The sequence below is a fragment of the Miniopterus natalensis genome, chromosome 3 (assembly GCF_054644295.1).
Source record: "Miniopterus natalensis isolate mMinNat1 chromosome 3, mMinNat1.hap1, whole genome shotgun sequence".
Taxonomy (NCBI): domain Eukaryota; kingdom Metazoa; phylum Chordata; class Mammalia; order Chiroptera; family Miniopteridae; genus Miniopterus; species Miniopterus natalensis.
In genome coordinates, this window is record NC_142083.1 from 20594628 (window position 1) to 20612401 (window position 17774).

A 17774-nucleotide genomic window follows, 5' to 3' on the forward strand; every position below is an offset into this window, starting at 1 on the left:
ACTACAAAACAAGGCAGAGTTACAATATATCCAGAGGCTAAAACGCCTCCGATGTAACAGGGAAAGACAAGTTTTAGTTATACAATACTTCACAGTGAGCGGAAGTGTCAGATTAATATGTCAGTGTATCAAAATGACGACTGAAATATATTCAATTCCAACTTTTGAAGCAACCAATAAAGAGAAACATTCAAGATGTTTTATATATGCCTGTAGTAAAAGTAGTTCACTTATAATTTCTTAACGTATCCTGAAAGAGTAGTTGATTATATGTACTGAAAAAATGTAGCCAGGTTCTAAATGCATAGGAAAGGAAGGCTTACCACGTGGAAAGCTGGTGGGAGAAGGATTCTGCACATCTGAACTCACATGGTTAAAATATTCCAGTGACAGAGATAAATCTGGTTTGGTTCCCAGGGACTTTTGAGGAAGCATAATTTATTGTCTTTCATTTGTGAGATGGCAACCCTCAGTTCCAATGGGCAAGCCCTAAACCCTGAATGCTTTCTGAAGGGCCAATCACCCAAAGGATCTGAACCCAGATGCCACCAGAGCAGCAAGCCCGTTCAGAGAGCCAAGAAACAGGGTGTTCACAGGTCTTCCACAAAGAAAAGGTATGCTGGGGTCAAACCTGGTGTCAAAGTTCAACAGGCACCTATAGAACTGAACCTCTTAGAAACATGTAAAATGATAAATGTGCATTATGCATATGGGGGGAGCTGGTATGTTGTTTAAAGACTTCTCTGACCACTCTGTTACATTCCACCCCCCTCCCCCCATACACACACATCTGTATTACCGTCCTGGAAAATACAGTTTGGGATGGCACCACCTGGGGGACCTGTCTAACCCAGAGCCTTACACATCCTAAAGGACCACAGAAGGTGGCTACTGGGCTCCAGCAAGGTCAGAGCAGCCAGTTCAGTGTCTGATGCTTTAACTGCTCAGGAGACCAAACTATGTGAACACCCAGCATCTGGCTAGACCGAGGGCAAAGGCAGGAGGGTGCGAGATAATTAAATGCTTCTCCCTGAATTCAAATCAAGAGCCAGCATCAGAGCTGGGGATTCTGATGCTCAGCAGAATGGTGACTTTCAGATGAGGGAAGAGCAAGTAATATATAAGCTTCAAAAGGGGAGTTGGGGCCCGGCCAGGCGTGGCTCAGCGGTTGAGCACTGACCTAGGATCCAGGCGATCAGGGTTCGATTCCCGGTCAGGGCACATGCCCAGGTTGTGGGCTCGATCAATGACTCTCTCATCATTGATGTTTCCATCTCTCTCTCTCCCTCTCCTTTCCTCTCTCTGAAATCAATAAAGATATATTTTAAAAAAAAAGGGGGGGGAGTTGGGATCATTAATTAGCAGGCTGATTTTCATAAGCATTTATTCCACTAATCTCCATCTGCTGAGCAAGAGTAGGGCTTCCGGTGTGGGAGCAGCTCGGGCTTCTGGCCTGTTTTGCCTCCTACCACCCAGAGCTGGGGTCCTCACAGCTAGTGAATTTCACCCCTACCCACTTAAGTACAGGGCGCTATAGCTCCATTTAGAAGACAAAGGGACAGAAAATTCCCAAAATGTAAAGTTTTAAAATACTTATTTAAGAGAATTTTTCCTCTGGAATAATTAGGACTGGTTGAGGTTTATAGGCATATGTAAAATATATGACTTCAAGCTTCAGAGTGCTTTTATTTATCTCTAATTTCCTCACTTTCTGTTTTCATTTCTAGAAAATACTACCCTTCATTTTATTTCATCATTTCCACTCCCTGAGCTTTAACCCACACACTCCATTCTCCTGGGGCCTCTATGGGAGAGGGGCTTCCATCTCTGCCCAGGAAAATCACAGGATGGAGGGGGCATGTCCTCTGTTAGCCCAGCTCTGATGCTCCCTGAGTAAATGGAGAAGACAGGTTCAATTTGAACCAAAATAGGCCAGTGATCACTCTAAATATCTTACACCTGAATAATTTTTCATGAATACTTTTTTATTATCTACACACATATATCTATTTACTCCAATTCCTTTCTATGTAATGAGAATTTTGTTTCTGTTTTACTACAAGCCAAGAATTAGGCCTATGCTTTAAAGTAAAACAACATTAAAATGGGAAAAGTTAGATGTATATTATCTGCATAGAAATTCAACAGGGAATACGGAATCAGTATTAATTCCCTCTGAATTTCAACCCAGACTTATGATACAATTAGCCAGACCGTAACTGTAAGTCCTGTTTATAGTAAACGTTACTTCTGTAATTTTTATGGAACATGAAATTTTATAAGAATATTAATATAAGTGCTTGTTTCTAGAACAGTGTGATGTTATGTCAGGAACTGAAAGATTTTCATAGAGCTGATGAGAGTCCAAGCTTTGAGACCACAGGCAGATCATTCTCCAAATAGAATTTGAGACAGTACCAACAGCCCATTTACTTCACTGGCCTGATTTAAGTAAGAAATGAGATTTTGCGTTAAAGATCTGTAAGTTTGAAGAGCTATGCAAACATTGGCTGCTACTTTATTTTTGGCTATTATCAGATCAGAGGCTGTTAAAGCCTCAGATAAAATAAGGTGAGACTTACGGTTCCCTCTGAAGGCAGCCTCTATCAGCACTAACAGAACCCGCTGCAGGGGCTGGCCTGTGGCTATACCACATGACCCAAAAAGTGAATGCTGGAGCCTCTCAACACCGTCTACTGGCAAAACTGCCACCACAGAGGTCGTGTCTCCATACTGACACACTGGTACCTGACTGTACAGCCTTCCCTGGAGATGAGGACCTCAGCGACATCTCCGGAAAGCAGGACATCTACGAAATGTCATTCTCATCTAGTTTTAACCTCAAGGTTCGTGTTGATGAAACCACAGGCAAACAGCAACACCAGAACATCCGCAGTCAGAGGAGCGAGGCTGGGTGCTCAGCGCACACATGTCCCTCGCTGGCAGCTGAGTCTCGAGAGGCAGGGCTGCTTCCTTTCGTCAGACCATTTACCACAGGGTCGCATATTTGAGCCCTATGTCCCCCTGATAAAACTGAAATTCTTAATGAGAATTCTCGATGGCATTCAAAGAAGTGGCTGTGATGGACACCTAACTTATGACGTCCATGTTTCTGGTCCTTTCCCTACTGAGGTCAGGAAAACAGCTTAAGTGGAAGGCAAAGCATTTGAAAAGAAAGGCAAAGCTGACCTCATCCTGTGACCGCTCTCCTGGGAAGGGGAAAACTGTTAGTAAATAGGACCTTCCGGGCATCGGAATTTCAAGGGTCTTACTTTTATTCAGTGAAGGGGACAATACACAATGCATTTTTTACTTAAGGGTAAGGAAACACTTTCTGAAGACATGCTAATGTCCCATGGGTACACCTCATTTGCCTGGGCAGGCCTCACTGCCTCAGTCAAGGCCCAAAGATGCCAGGCCCCTGCTTCACCACGCCACTCTGTTCCTAAGCTCGGATTTGGCTTCTTGGCCATTTGATCTGCATGGAGACCCCAAGCATTGTTATTGTTTATGCAGGATACCAAGAAATCCTGTTCAATAATATATTCATCTAGCTTAGTTTCCTTCAAATCCATAACTTACAGCCACTCATTTTATCCAAGTAAAAACACCCCAGGCTCTTTCAACTTTGCTGCAAGTATGAAATTGTTAATAATAAAACATTGCGGGGAAAATGCCCCATGGCACTCACACTTCTAGATTATTTTCAGGCAGGTCAGAGCAGCAATTAATCTTCTGTGTGTATTTACAATTCCGAATCCTGCCATGTTTATGAAAGAGATTTTCCCCTATGTGTTGTTGTGCTTCAGACTAGCTGCTAGTCACCCAAGCGGCTGGTGCTGTTTCAAATTTATTCATATCATCTTGACATACCTTGCTGGGGGCCCCTTATCAATTTATACCCCCAACCCCAGTTCCAGGGGGTTGCTGCACCCATGCTAGGTTCCCACTCCAGCTGACACATGGGCGAGCAGCACACAGCTCATCTTCCCACTCACAATAATGCCCGGTGCACAACGCACCCCTGCACTGAACAATGACAGGGGCTAGAGCAGGTCAGAGTCCTGCAGGCAGTGCTGTTTCATCTTGAACAGGATTCCTACTACTTTAAAAGAGCTGGGGTTTTTGCTGTTGTTGTTGTTGTTGTTTTGGGGGGCTTTTATTTATCCTTTAATCATAAAACTAGTTAAATGCAGATGATTAGTAGGCAGAAAACTCTTACTACTGAAACCTGAAAGTCAGTCCCTTTTCACAGCTTAGCTTTTACACGAGGCGATCAGGATTTTTTCTCTTTATATTCCACTCGGTTTCACACTTTAAAGGTTTCTACGCCTGAGATCACTACTAATTACTGTCTTGCGCAACATTCTAGCTGCCTTGCCCAAAGCCCAGGCAAGCTGGGGCCTCTATCTTACCTCAACTGACTTCATTCCTCAACAGAGATTGTTTCTAGATTAAAGAGATAATATTTCCTTCTTAGAATCATCAGTGCAAATCCCCATAAATATAGTTTTCCCCAAAAAAGCTATATCAGTATTTTTTCTTTAAAATCAAGTAACTGTTTGCCTCTACCCCATGCGCCTTCCCAGTGGCTACAAGTTCCTATGCTCTCTGTCAACACCCTAAGAAAGAATTCCACAGTCCACACGCCTTCCACACTGACGTCTTGGTCACGGACACATCACTTTACCTTTGCTACTTTCAGAGTGCTTGTTTCGGCTAGTTTGTTTGCGGAAAGGATTGTGGAGGTGTGGGAATGTTACAAGCATACATTACATATTACCTCTTAAAGAAGGTATTTTGAAGAGCCCATCAGCCAATGAGCCAATGTGTCAGAATCCGTACAAATCCTTTAAAACTTGTGAAAGACACTGAAAACTGCCTGCCCAAAAGCCACTTTTCCATCCAGCCCTTGCTGGCAAAGCCTGCCTACTGCTGTGGGGGCTAAAAAACTGGATCTGCCCCTTCCACTCTCCTCTGCACCAGGGGTGTGGGTACACCCTAGTCCTGGACTATGGAAAGCACTGGGGTGGAGGGATCTGACAATAACTTTTCCCTGATAAAAGTGATGGTGACAACACTCACTGCCAGCCCTGCATTCGCCAGACACCACGCTGGAGGGGCTGGTGTTGGGAGCTGTGGCATACATCCTGTGACCACAAAGGGAAGGGGGAGCAGACCCAAGAGGAGCAGATCCCAGCCCTGCACTGTCATCTGGCGAGAACTCCCTACACTTTGTCACTTTGTTTTGAGAGGAAAGAAAAGCCCTGATGTTTAAACCTGACAGCGGGGCATTCGGTCATTTGCTGCCACAGCACCCTAAGGAGAATCCTGCGGTGCTAACAATGAGGAGAGGAGGAAGGGGAGGAGGGGGAGAGGGGAGAAGAGGGGTAAAGAACAGTGGCCACCATTCATTAGTACTCACCGGACACCAGGCACTGTGCAGGGCACCTAATACGAATAATCTCATTTACACGATAAAACACTCCTCTCAAGTAGAGACTTTTCCTTCCACTTTACAAATGAGGAAACTAAGGAACAGGGAGGTTATATCACCTGCCTAAGGTTGCACAGTAAGGAGACAGCTGACTGACTCCAGAGTTCAGGTTAAGTGCCACACAAAAGTCCTCCAACGATCTGGCCCCAGCACGGAGGTCGAGGGGAGGCAGCACTCCAGTCACCTCCCAGTGACAGCACTGACCTTTTCAGCCTTCTGGTGGAAGATGGAGGACATGTCCAGCAGGGTGCTGCGCTCGTCCAGCGCTGCAGCAAATGCCTTCCACTCCTGCTCCAGCTGATTGGCAATCTGCTTAATCTGCTGAGAGGCGTAGTGGCCGGACTCCACCAAGCGACTGGCCACTGACATAATCCGGTTTATGTTGACATACACGTTCTGAGAAAGGGGCAGAAAAAGGGGGCTCCTTAGGGGAAGGCAAACAGGAGGTATCTTTTAAAACACATAGATAGTATTTCCTGAAATATAGCCTATTCACTTAAAAGTTACCATATTTTTAATAGCAGAATCACCTGGTATAGAATAGTATACATATTTGCTGTCTACATTTCTATCACCTCTGAGTACTGGTTTCCATTTCTGTTCTTAAGGCTGCAAAATTCCATATCAACTGGCTAAAAGGCATATTGTTAGGACAGAGTAATCAAATGCACAAGTGTGTGCACACAAATACACTCTTACTCACTTCTTGGCTCCTGATCCTGAAAAGGGTCCAGATGGCAAAGCCTACTGACAAGCAGTCACCTAGAACTGCAGGAACCAAACATTTCTGCTTCTAACTAGAACCCAGAAACCACTAAATATGTACTTAGCAACCCTAGGCTATTTGTGTGAAAATAAGCTGTCCTTTCTACATAAACCCAAGTCATCTTTTCGGTGCCAACTGAAAATATTCTGTAAATGGATCCACTTTCTCCAAGGAATATGAACAGGGGCACAGAACAATGCTGTGTTCAAATTTTAAACCAGGCTTTTCTACTCTAGGGAAATTCCTATCTTCAGGTCCACCAGTGTACTGCACAAATAAGGGAGCAAAGCTTTAAAAAACACTGCACTTTTTGCAACGCAACTTTTCACTATGATATTTCCCTTTCCACCTTGGATCTTCTTTGAGGGTCAGATTACAACCAAGGCTGGGGTGGGGATACACACATTACACAGCCCCGGCTGTGGCTCTTCAAGTACTGAGGATATTTTGTGATGCATCAGAACATTGTTGCTCTCCATGGGTCCCTCAAAATCATGGACACAGCTATGGCTCCTCGCAGTCATGCCCCCACATCTCATTACCCTCACTGTCCAAACTCCTCTATATTTTTCCTCCCTTCTTTCCTTCCCACACTGATCCTTGGGGCCAGTCTCCCACTGCCTGGTACCTAGACCTCTGCAAGAACCTCGTGGTGGCTACCTCGTCTGCAGCCCACCCAAGAAAGTGGCTTAAAGGATTTCCTTGTTCATTCTTTACCTGTGCCTTCTTTTCCTCATCTTTTCCTCATTTCTGACCCAAGCCTGAACCAGACGGAGTCACCTAGATCTGGGATCGGAGAGCCATAGACCCCAGCCTCTGAGATGCTTTTCTGGACTGCACCTGCAGGTTAGAATCAACTAACAGATGGCCGGGTGTCAAGAGGGGCAGGGAGAGAGGACACTCTGTGATCTTGTGACAGCCAGTCAAGGCCACTCAGTGGGGAACTGGCCTCACTGGTTCGTGTGGCATTAACACTCTAACTAGTGTCCTTTAAGTCAAAAGCAGTACCTCCCCTTCTCTTCGCATGCTTTCTCTCTAGTGACAGGTAATTATGTTCACCAATTTTTGCTTTCTCTGTATCCTTAAAGGGGAAAATCAACCCCAAAGCTATGTTAGGAGAAGTTCAAGCAGATGCCCTGTGTCAGAATCCCAACAAAAGCTGTCCATTCGGATGTCTCTGCTGCAGGGCCTGCTGAGAGTGCTAACTGCCCCTCGAGCCCATTAAGTTTCCTGTGTTACTTTTATAGACTGTGCTCCTAGACTATAAAGCACTGGTCTGCGCACGGTACCTTTTCCTTACCTCCATTACTTCTGGCACAGATAAAGGAACACAGTGGCACACAGCAACCGACTATGACAGCACACGATTTCCTGCATTAAAAGTACCTCCACCTCCATTCTTACCAGCATTCCCTTTAAAATATCTGTGATAGCAGGGTGAGCATACTCCCCACACTGCTACCATCAAATCGGGAACTCTGAAGGCCCCACATGGCCTCCTGGCTGCATGCTGGGCCCTGATCCGTGTAAGTGCCTCTCCTTTGCTAAAATCCTTCCCCTTACAGGATACACCTATTCCAACAGTCTTACCATACAGTTCATAGCAAAGTGGTTGTGCTGTGTCTGAAGCTCCATTGCATGAGGGTGGCTGGTCCCAATCTCAGTATAGCTGTTCAGAAACAGGCCCTTGTTGTGTGTGATCCAGTCAAACATCTACCGGAATGAAAAAGACAACCTGAATCACTCCAGAAAGAGAAATGAACTGACATGAACCCAAGGACAGGGCCTAGCGCAGAAGAGGACACGTCCTCTAATAACCTCTCAGACACTTGGGCGTAGGAGATTCTTGACTTCTCAGAAGTCAGCACAGTTCTAACCTTGCAGGGCCTATAAGAAAATCTTATCTGACTGGTTCCTTTGACAGGTGAGGAATTAAGGAGCAAAGGTATTCAAACCCCCCAGGCTAATTACAATCTCTAATCTTCTGACTCTTAACCCAGCCCCCCAAGCTACACTGAACTACTTAGTGGGCAACAGTTCTCTTCAGTTAAAGACCTGTTAGGTAAAATTAAGGATTTATGGTCTCTGAGAGGGTTCAGCTATTCCCTCAGATTACTGATAGCAATTCCAAAGGCTAAAAGATAATGTTCTTTAATGCAAGAAGTATAAAAGAAACCTGGGCAAATGCAAACAGTCAAATTCACTGTGAAAATGAAAAGGACTGGGAAAACATTTAACAAAGACCTTTCTCTTAAGGCTCAATGGAGAGGCTACCCGGAAAAGAATGTCAATTACGTTGTCCACAGGGAAAGCATTTAAGGGACAAAAAAAGTCTATCTACTAGCATTGCTACTGTAACTTGAGCCAGAATCCCAGAGATGGTCACCCTGTTTTCCTAGTGAAAGGAAGATTCTCTAGTGTCTTTGACAAGGCAGCACTTAAAACCTAAGTACACTGGCGGGTATATTAAAAGCTTACCAAAGAATAGTACTGAATGGTCGCCTTTTGAAAGGTCCTTTTATATCAAAGATTTCTAATGTAGTTTTTTTTTTTACTTTACAGAACATTCTTCTGCCCATGAAGAAAATTCAATGAGCTCAAATTAAGAGTGATCGATTCACCTACACTCATGGCTTGCCACAGATTCCTATAAATAAATGCACTGTTTTCCCATGGCTAAGACCAAGGGAGCTGGTAACTGACAAGAATCCTTGCTGACTGGTTGGTCTGAATGGCACCCAAGAATAAAACATGAGAGCACAAAGAATTATTGCCCGTACCTCCCAGAAGCTATGATTTTTGACACATTATTCACTCTTTTTAAAAAAAAAAAATAGTAACAGATCTGAATGGCGTTCTGTCACTGGCTTTGTACGTGTGGAAGAGCATAATCATTGCTTTCAGTAACATAATCCTATAAAATGTTCACTCTTTTAGCTGAAGATACCATTCTCATCTGGTGTCAGTAATTAATAACTTGAAGTTTCTAAAATAGCACTGCACTGCACCATGCATAACACAGGAAAGCAGATTTCGGGGCGACCTCTGAACTGACACTCTCTCTCTAACCGATGCCGTGAGAGGAGCTTACCCTGCCCCAGCCCTTTCTCTTGACTGAACCAGCCTCCGCTGCTCAGACCTAACGATCCAGAAAGCTTCCCGCACGCCTCACCTTAGCATCCCTCTCCCATGCCCCTTACCTTCTCGGCATCCTGTTCAAACAGCCTCAACTGAAAGCACTGGTCCAGCTTCAGCTTCCGCACGTGCCACATCTGATGCAGATGCTGCCGCGTCGAGTGCAGCCGGTCCAGCATGGCAGACACCTTGGGGAGGAGGCTCTGCAGGTCCGCATTGCCGGAGCCCGAGTTCTTTTTGGGAAAGCTGTCGCTGCTCTGGATCCTCTGGAGCAGCTTCTGTCCCTCTAAGTCCAAGTCCTCTATGGGGGCCTTAACCACCTTCTTCTTCAGCTGAGAGTGTTCCTCGATCATGTTCCGAGCCCCTTCCAGGTCCTGAGGCAACTCCTTCTTGGCCAGGATGTCCTGAAGCTCCTCCAGCCGGGACAGCATGTGGGTTGCATTGCTAATGTAATCTTCAAAAGCCACTCTGATTTCAATCCATTCTTCATGGTTGTACTCTAAGCAGCCGTCGAACTCGGGAGTTAGCTGAGAAGGATCAACTACTTTGGTGAGGCCTTCTAAAGAGACCATGTTTGTCTTAAGGGAAAAAAATAGGTATGAGAAGATGAACCAGCTCTGTATGGTCTTATCATAAAGCAGTCTGCAATGCTTAGTCACAGATTTTCAAACTTATGCCTTGTTCTAGCCCCATAAAAAATAAATGTAAATAAAAGAAGCATTACGGTATCATAGGTGAAAATGAGCCCATCAGAGTAACACATATATGTTAGCAGGAATACCTAAAATTATAGAGTCTTATGTATTCCATGAGAGCTAAAGAAATTAGATTTCTTTCCAAGAATGTGGAAATTATCCCACTATCTTAGTCACATTAACCAGGAAATGTGTTAAATTGCCAAGTTGAGAGCAGACAATTCATAAATTTCCCTTTGGTCAATGCAGCCTTCCCCATCCATGTCACTCCACTATCTCATTCCCAAAAGAGAAATTTGCCGAAGCTTCCTGCTACCCATAATCAAGCTCACGTCTTGTTCATGGGCTCCAAAATGCCTTTGGAGCACCACCTCCCACCGAGGACACTAAATTGTGGGCTGCTTATTGATTGACCAATGCTATTCCAACCAGACCACCCTCATTATTCATCTTTCCTGAACACCACCTCCCATCAAATAACATCTGAGAGGACATGAGTGACTTATTTTTTTAATGTAGAAAATACACAAGGGTTTGCCAGAAAGCTGGCAGAGCTCTTCTCACAAAGGTAAAGACAGAAAATTTCTTCATTGCAAGAATCCACCAGATTCTGAGCAATGCAAGTGGTGTACATAATCTGTACTATGTGACCAAGTTTTAGTCAATTACAAGCTCAACAGGAAATCTTAACCTCACCCTAGTTGTCAAACTTGCTGCAGGATTATAGAAGAATTATGCCTCAAGGAAAGCATGGGAGAGTGGGGAGATTAAATGCAAAGACAAAAGTAAAGGAAGATTATTTGTGGCCTAGAACCAAAAGGTAAAAGTGAAAAGGGCTGGCTTAGCCACACCTGTCACCTCCAGCTCAGGGAAACCTGCATCTCTGTGCCGTTTGGTGTAAGAAGCTGCAAAGGCGGCAGAGCTAGAAAGCAGGGCTGCTTCTTACCAAGCACTTTTGCTGCAAGGTGACTATAAGTTCACTCCCGTCTCATTTGCCTGGACTTTTAACAACGTCCATGGAGGCAAACAAGTTCAACAGAAAAACTGGTATAGGTAACCTTAAAGGCCCGAAGGAGAAATCAAATTTAAACTAGCAAAAACTTGTGTGCATTATTTTGCCAAACCATTACTTCTGCTTAAAACACGTATAATTAAATACAACACACTTTAAATTCTGCATCAAGAAAATAGTAAGACCCAATAAATTGGTTCATGTTTCACCTAAATCCCTTGAATGTAGTTTCAAATTAAAACTAAATTCAGTTTTCATTTTGAAAATCAGTACCATGGAAAGAGATTTTAAAATTCAAGCAATACGCATGTGAAACACTTTGGAAAGTGAAATGTAACATAAAGCTTAAGGATGAATACTGGGTGATGTGTTTCATACTATTACTGCTGTTGAGGGGGACCAATGTTTTGCGACCTCAAAATATGCCTTTTGGGATTCTGATTTTAAGCTGATTATTAAAAAATGATAAACTCAGAAAGAACCTTTGACCCTTTACCTGCTTCAGACAGAAAAACCTGCTTAAAGTTAGAGAGCATCACCTTGGCATCACAATATAAACTACAGCTGGCAGACAGGGAAATTTATCAAAGCCTGTTTGTCAGACTCCCCTCTGTGATCCACTGGTTCCTGGGCAGTGCTGCAAGAACTGTTTACTGTGTGTTTGCTCCTTCTCAGCTACCTGGAAATTACCTGCTTCCCCACTGACATCCCAGACCCCCGCCTGCCTCTCCTTTGTCCAGAAGGGCATATAGACCTCCACTGCCCAATGCGTCTTCAGGTCTCACAGTCTCACGGCAACCCCACAAGTACATCCCTAATAAATTCTGGACATCTTCTGTTAGTCTGTCTCATGTTAAGTTGATTATGAGACCAGCCGGAAAACTTAGAATAGTGGGAGAAAAATTACTTCTTGCATCTCCACATTGTTTACCTTAAAATACATGAATATATTCACTGAACCCTAATGTTTGGGAAAGTTGCTAGAAGCAGCAATCTATGCAACGAAAAGTCATTGTAATTTATTATTAGAAAATATTCCAATTTTATTACAGAATATGTATGGCATGAACCCAGTTTCAAGCTGGCTGGAACACTTTCTTCCCATAATCTTCTCATTAAACTGCACCAAAGCCCTGTCAGAACCTTGGAAGCTGAAGCAGAAGTGATAGATAAAAGGAAAATAAGCCCATATTTTATACATTGTCTGCAAGACAGTGACCTTACGTACCACTCAAAACCAAGAGAACTGAAACTAAACCCACCTCGGGTAGAAGGATCCACTAGGATAACACTATAAATGAACTAATTTTGTTATTTCATGCAGTAACTAATTTTACATATGTACATAAGATATGGACATATCTTAATATGTGGTTTTAAAAATCTATTATGAGCCTAAAATGATGAAGAAAAAGTCATTTTTCGATAAACCAAATGCATGGTTGGAGCTGGTCTGGCCATACGTGGAAGTTACCTCAAATTCAAATTTAGAGCTGCCAAAATTAGTCCTCTGTTTCTGCCAAAAGTTGTCTGGCTTGATTATCAGTGCAACGTGAATGCAGCAGGGAAAGGACTCCTGCAGGATCTTCAGCAGAGGCTTGATGGAGTCCCACTTGGACCCACGCATGTCCACGATCACCGTGAAGCCTCGCTTGCAGACTTCTTCACTGGAGAGAGAGAAAACACATGCTCAAGCTGCGCAACTCTCACCACCTTTTCTGGGCAGAGTCCCGCCGGGCAACGCTGACTCTGCTTCCTTCCTCCTGATGTACTGGCAGGTGGGAACCAGAAGGGAAGGGGCGGCCGTCCCCCCACAGCCTGGCTGCAGGTCAGCACTGCGGGGGGGTCGGAAGGGGCATGGGAGGATATGGAAATCAATTCAGAAGGAGCCCTGGTCTCCCGCTCCCTTGTCATAAAATAGACTCTGGCTATATGTGCCTCAAAGAACGTGCTTCGAAGAATGTGCTTCGAAGAATGTGCCTGGAAACAGAGCTTCAACTTTGAAAACCTTTAAAACTGTGTTTTGTATTCATGGTTTTGCATCCTGTCTCTTTAGGAGAAACAGCTTTTTGTGTGTTAACTGATCACACGCTGCCTAGTAACTATTACAGCAAAGGCCTTGGTGAGCACAAAACGGGACAGACCCCTGGCAGTGTGCACAGAACCCAGGTAGAGGTGTCACACTCCCATGAGCAGCAGTCACCCAGGATTCCCCAACCACAGGCGTGAAAATCCCCCCCCAGTGTGATGGCGGCTAAGGTCGGAGCTTTCCAATGTCATACTTTGTTCCCTCTCACTGTCCCAGGACCCTGGTCTATCTCAGAGGTTCTCCACTGTGGCCCCCCAATCAATGGGGCCTGTGGCGCCCTTCTGGCAAAGTCCGGGGGGTCAATCTATTTTCACAGTAACATTGAGATTATTTGCCATTTTCACCCAGCTGCACTGACAGTGTAAAACAACAGTGGGAACCCTGCTGGCCCTTAGCACTGAGCAGGACAGAGCAAGGAGTCACCATGTTCCTCCTCTCCACGTGCTCACAGTATGAACAAACCAATCAAAGAGCCTTTTCTCTTATGAGTGACCTTGATGAGGCAACAAAAATTACTGATTTTATTAAATCTCAATCCCTGAGTACATGGTAAATACAAATAATATGCTTCTGTAATAAATAAGCAACAAGGGTCAGTGTCTTTAAAGACAGGTGAAAACCCTAGTCTCACTCAGCTGTGGCTTCGCTGTCACACGGCCACCCACTTAAGCACAGCCTTATCCACACTGGCACGTGGTGGACGCAGCACACGCAGCTGATGCTGGCGCAGACGTGAGCCAGGGGATGGCTGCCTGCGAGCTCTTCGGAAACACACCTAAGCCTCATGAGCACCCAATGGGATTTTAGGTTTTCACCCAACATAAATGTACTGGGACTATGGGAAAGGTATTTGACATTTTTCCTGCTTTATGTAATCACCCTGAGAAATTAGTCTAAATTAAAAACCCAGAAAACTAATTGCTATCATTAAGAGATGTTAAAAAGCCAAAAAAATTTAAAGTCAAAATTAAAATCAATTTCATACACTCTTGCATGAGTTCACTCCTCTTCCCTCTCCCTCTCTTCCCTCCACATGTACACACACACACACACACACTCAGACACACACTTCTTTTCCTTATCTTGATTCGTATCATTGGAGTAACTGATGCCCCAAATTCCACAGATGTAAAGTCCCTAAGACAACTACAGTACATGAGGCTTGTCACAAAAATATTCTGAAAAAGTCTGTGGGGACAGAGCCTGAATAGGTGGTGGCTGACACTATAAGGAACTTGCTATTGAAAGCCACAGAGAGAAAGCGGAAGGACCTAGCAGCCTAGCTTATCAATGAAATGTGGAGAACTACAGGAATGATCTGATTAACTTCAGAGACCTACTCCTATATGACTATGAACTGGAAAAGAGTTAACACTTGGCTCACACACCTCTCTGGGTGTTAAGTAGGTCCTGGGCCACAATCCAGCCACTACCCAAGGCCTCCTTCACAAATCCTAGAGGCCAACAGGGCTTCCAGAAATGTCTGAAAATCTCCCACGTCCTGAAATGAAGGATCCTCGACCTCCTGGGCTCTAATGGGGTTTGCAGTGTTGCAAGATCCCATTCTGCAGAAACATCAGGGCTCCAGGCGCCTGGGCAAGGCCAGCCCGAGCAGGAGGAAGCCTGCCTCCGCGGAGGTATTCTGCTCCAGGCTCCCACGCTCTGCTGCCACACAAAGACGGACACTGTGCAACCCTCACTGTGTGTTGTACTGTTTTATTAGTTGCTGTTTGGTAGACTGCGCTTTAAGCATCAGTCTTCACCATACTGACACAAATTCGCTGGCAGCCTGTCTTTCTCCTCACATAGTCCCACACAGTATGTACATTCAACTACAAAGCCCCTTCACTTGAAAGGGGCTTAAGACAAATCCTGACTAACTCCAAGCTTAACAACAGGACCAAGCCAAAGAAGGAGACAACCAAGAGGTGCCCTGAGCTTGCAGTTTACAGAAGGATTAGCTCCTCGCCTTCCTCCACAGGCAAATGTTAGCACCCAGTGAACAGGGCTGGGCTGGGAAAGCGCCTGTCATTGGTCAATCCTTGGTCAATCCACCTGTCTTTACCAACTTCTAAGTCAGTCATTATTAGGAAAATAATGACTTGCAAACCTCTCCGAGCCCAGTTCTGTTCGTGAGCAGCTGAGGAACAAGTGCGGTTGGCAACAGGAGATGGGCTACAGCTATTCCTCCGCCGTAAAGACTTCATTACCCAGTATTTTACTGGAAAGTGTGACTCATCAAGCAGTTTGGTTGGCAGTTTTATCAAAGAGCCTTGTTTTATCTGTGAGATACAGAAAATTCTGCTAAAACTGAAGTCCCTTCTCAATGCAGGTCTCCGAAGAAGAGAAATTCTACTCTCTTTAGCTCCTAGATAAAGAAAGTCCCTTCTTATATTTAAGTTCATGAATGGATCCATTAAAAGTCTCCACATTATTTCATTAGGGACCAAAGAGAGTGGGAGTGGTTTATCCATTCAGCTACTATAAATCATTTTAATGTTCTAGAACATAATTAGTATAATTCAAGCAATAAGAACAATAAAACCTAGAGATGTACCAAGAACGCTGTGATTTTCATCGTGGTGCAGGAATCCCCACTACACCAGTGAGAAGTTCTCCTACACACATGCACTGGAAAGTTTCCTTGCACAGGAATTACATGAAAATCGCTCTACTACTCCTTTTTTTAAAGGAGAGAGAGGAGAATGGAAGGTGACCCAAGTAATAAATTCTCAACTATTCACCTCTCAGATCACATTACTCTGAGGGCCACGTTCTGAGAGACACACAGACAACTTAGAGGCCATGCAGAAGGAAAACAAGACCGTCTGGCTCTAGAACGCGTGTCAAAGGAAAATCACTGAAGGCGAGGAGAAGAGCGAATCGGAAAGATGGAAATTACTGTACTACTTCGCAGGCAGCTACCGCACCTGAGGCGCTGCGCTGGGCGTGTACGTGAGTACTCTTACTCAATACTTACAAGGATCCAAAGAAGTATAGATTAGCATCACATTTTGTAGATCAGAATATGGATAAAAGTAATTAGTGCCTTGTGCCAGGCCACCGTCTGCCTCTGCCCATGCTTTCCAGGATGGCACGTGTCTCCACGTTCCGGAGGGTGCAGCCCTGTGACTGTCTGGCTGAGGGAGAGCCAGAGGCTACCTTCACATCGCAGGAAGTTTCGGGAGTAACAGGCAGGGGAAGAAATCTCATAGGCCCTCAGGACTACTTAAACCACTCTGAGGCTACAAGCAAGCCCACCAGTGCCCCCAAATTCACACACCATTAGTTTGCTGATGATCTTTATGGACCCTACTGTTGGGCTAAAACAGTGCTCACTAGAGGCAGCACAGCTCCTTTCTGGGCACTGTGGATCCTGGGCGGGCTCAGAGATGACTCATCCTGCCGCTACTTTATCCATTTGGACCACTGTGAAATGTTCCTCCATTATCACCTGGCAAATGCATCACTTACATGTTATTCTTACCTATTAATCAAGGACAAGCAAAGTGGCATTTCCTGTCACTTGAAACTGTAAATAGAAAAGCAAATCTAGGCAATGAAATGAAGCGACCACACTCAGTAGTCGGACAGTCACCCTATGCACTTAAGTGTTGATGAGCAAAACAATAGAATGTCTAGGATTTGTTATAAAATATTCCAGGGGGAAAATTAGAGAAAAACAAGATTGGCGAAACTTGCTAATTGTTGAAACTAGATGACAGGTATCTGATGTTTGCTACACTATTCTGTCTACTTTTGTGTATGCTCACAAATTTCCAATGACAAGGTGTTGTATTTTTTTTTAAGTGGGTCATCCAGGTGATCTAAATATACCTGAATCAATTTCTTGATAATATTTATACTCCTTTGTCTGCTTGGAATTCAGGCTGGGGTTTAGCTGTTTTCTAGAGAGCACAGTGCCATATCTTGGAACAGTGAAAACAGTGAGAAGCCCCAAACCACTAGAACTTAATGTGAATGAAATGAAAAGTAATTGTTTCATTTACAATCAGAACAGATTTCAAAACCAGAGAGCACGGTGCCAAAGTTACATACAGCAATTCAATTATATAATTTTTTAAAAAATCACCTGGATGATACCAAATTCAGCTTGTTTTTCATTAAACTATATGCCGACTATCATTTGGCTTGGTAAGACTTTTTCTTACATTGTCCTTTGTATTGCTCTGTTTCTTTTTCCATCGTTAGCATAGTACCAGCACATAAGAACTCAGTAAGTGGCAGCTATCAACTATATTGTTATTTAGAAATGACAGTGAGTCGTATATAACTTCTAAAACTCTTTCCAGCTCTTTGCTTTCAAGTTCAGCAGTCCAAGAAAATACCACAGTAAGAGGAAAGGGAAACACTTTCTGTGTAAGTAAGGCACTGTCACTTTGTCACTGATGATACAAGGTGACAGTTCTCCCATAAAGGACCCCCAAACAGAAAACCCAACAACTTCCTCAGCAGGTCAGACAGTCGCTTCATCAGCCGCAGCAGGGATGGGTTACAAAAGGGCACAGCTGTCCTCCCTGGTTGGTGCCACAAACCCTGTGCTGGGAGGACCTAGTACA

At 44.3% G+C, this 17774-nt stretch overlaps 1 protein-coding gene across 3 annotated transcripts in view; it reads right to left on the minus strand.

Annotated features, from left to right (window-relative positions):
- Positions 1 to 17774, minus strand: part of TRIO (trio Rho guanine nucleotide exchange factor) — a 301493-nt gene that overhangs the window by 173339 nt on the left and 110380 nt on the right. For all 3 annotated transcript variants that reach the window (XM_087815342.1, XM_087815343.1, XM_087815344.1), the window contains exons 4-7: positions 12580 to 12772; positions 9464 to 9976; positions 7854 to 7976; positions 5702 to 5893 (exon numbers count right to left, since the gene is read on the minus strand). In XM_087815342.1, coding sequence (XP_087671468.1) covers positions 5702 to 5893; positions 7854 to 7976; positions 9464 to 9976; positions 12580 to 12772 — 1021 coding nt within the window. The remainder of the gene's footprint in view (positions 1 to 5701; positions 5894 to 7853; positions 7977 to 9463; positions 9977 to 12579; positions 12773 to 17774) is intronic.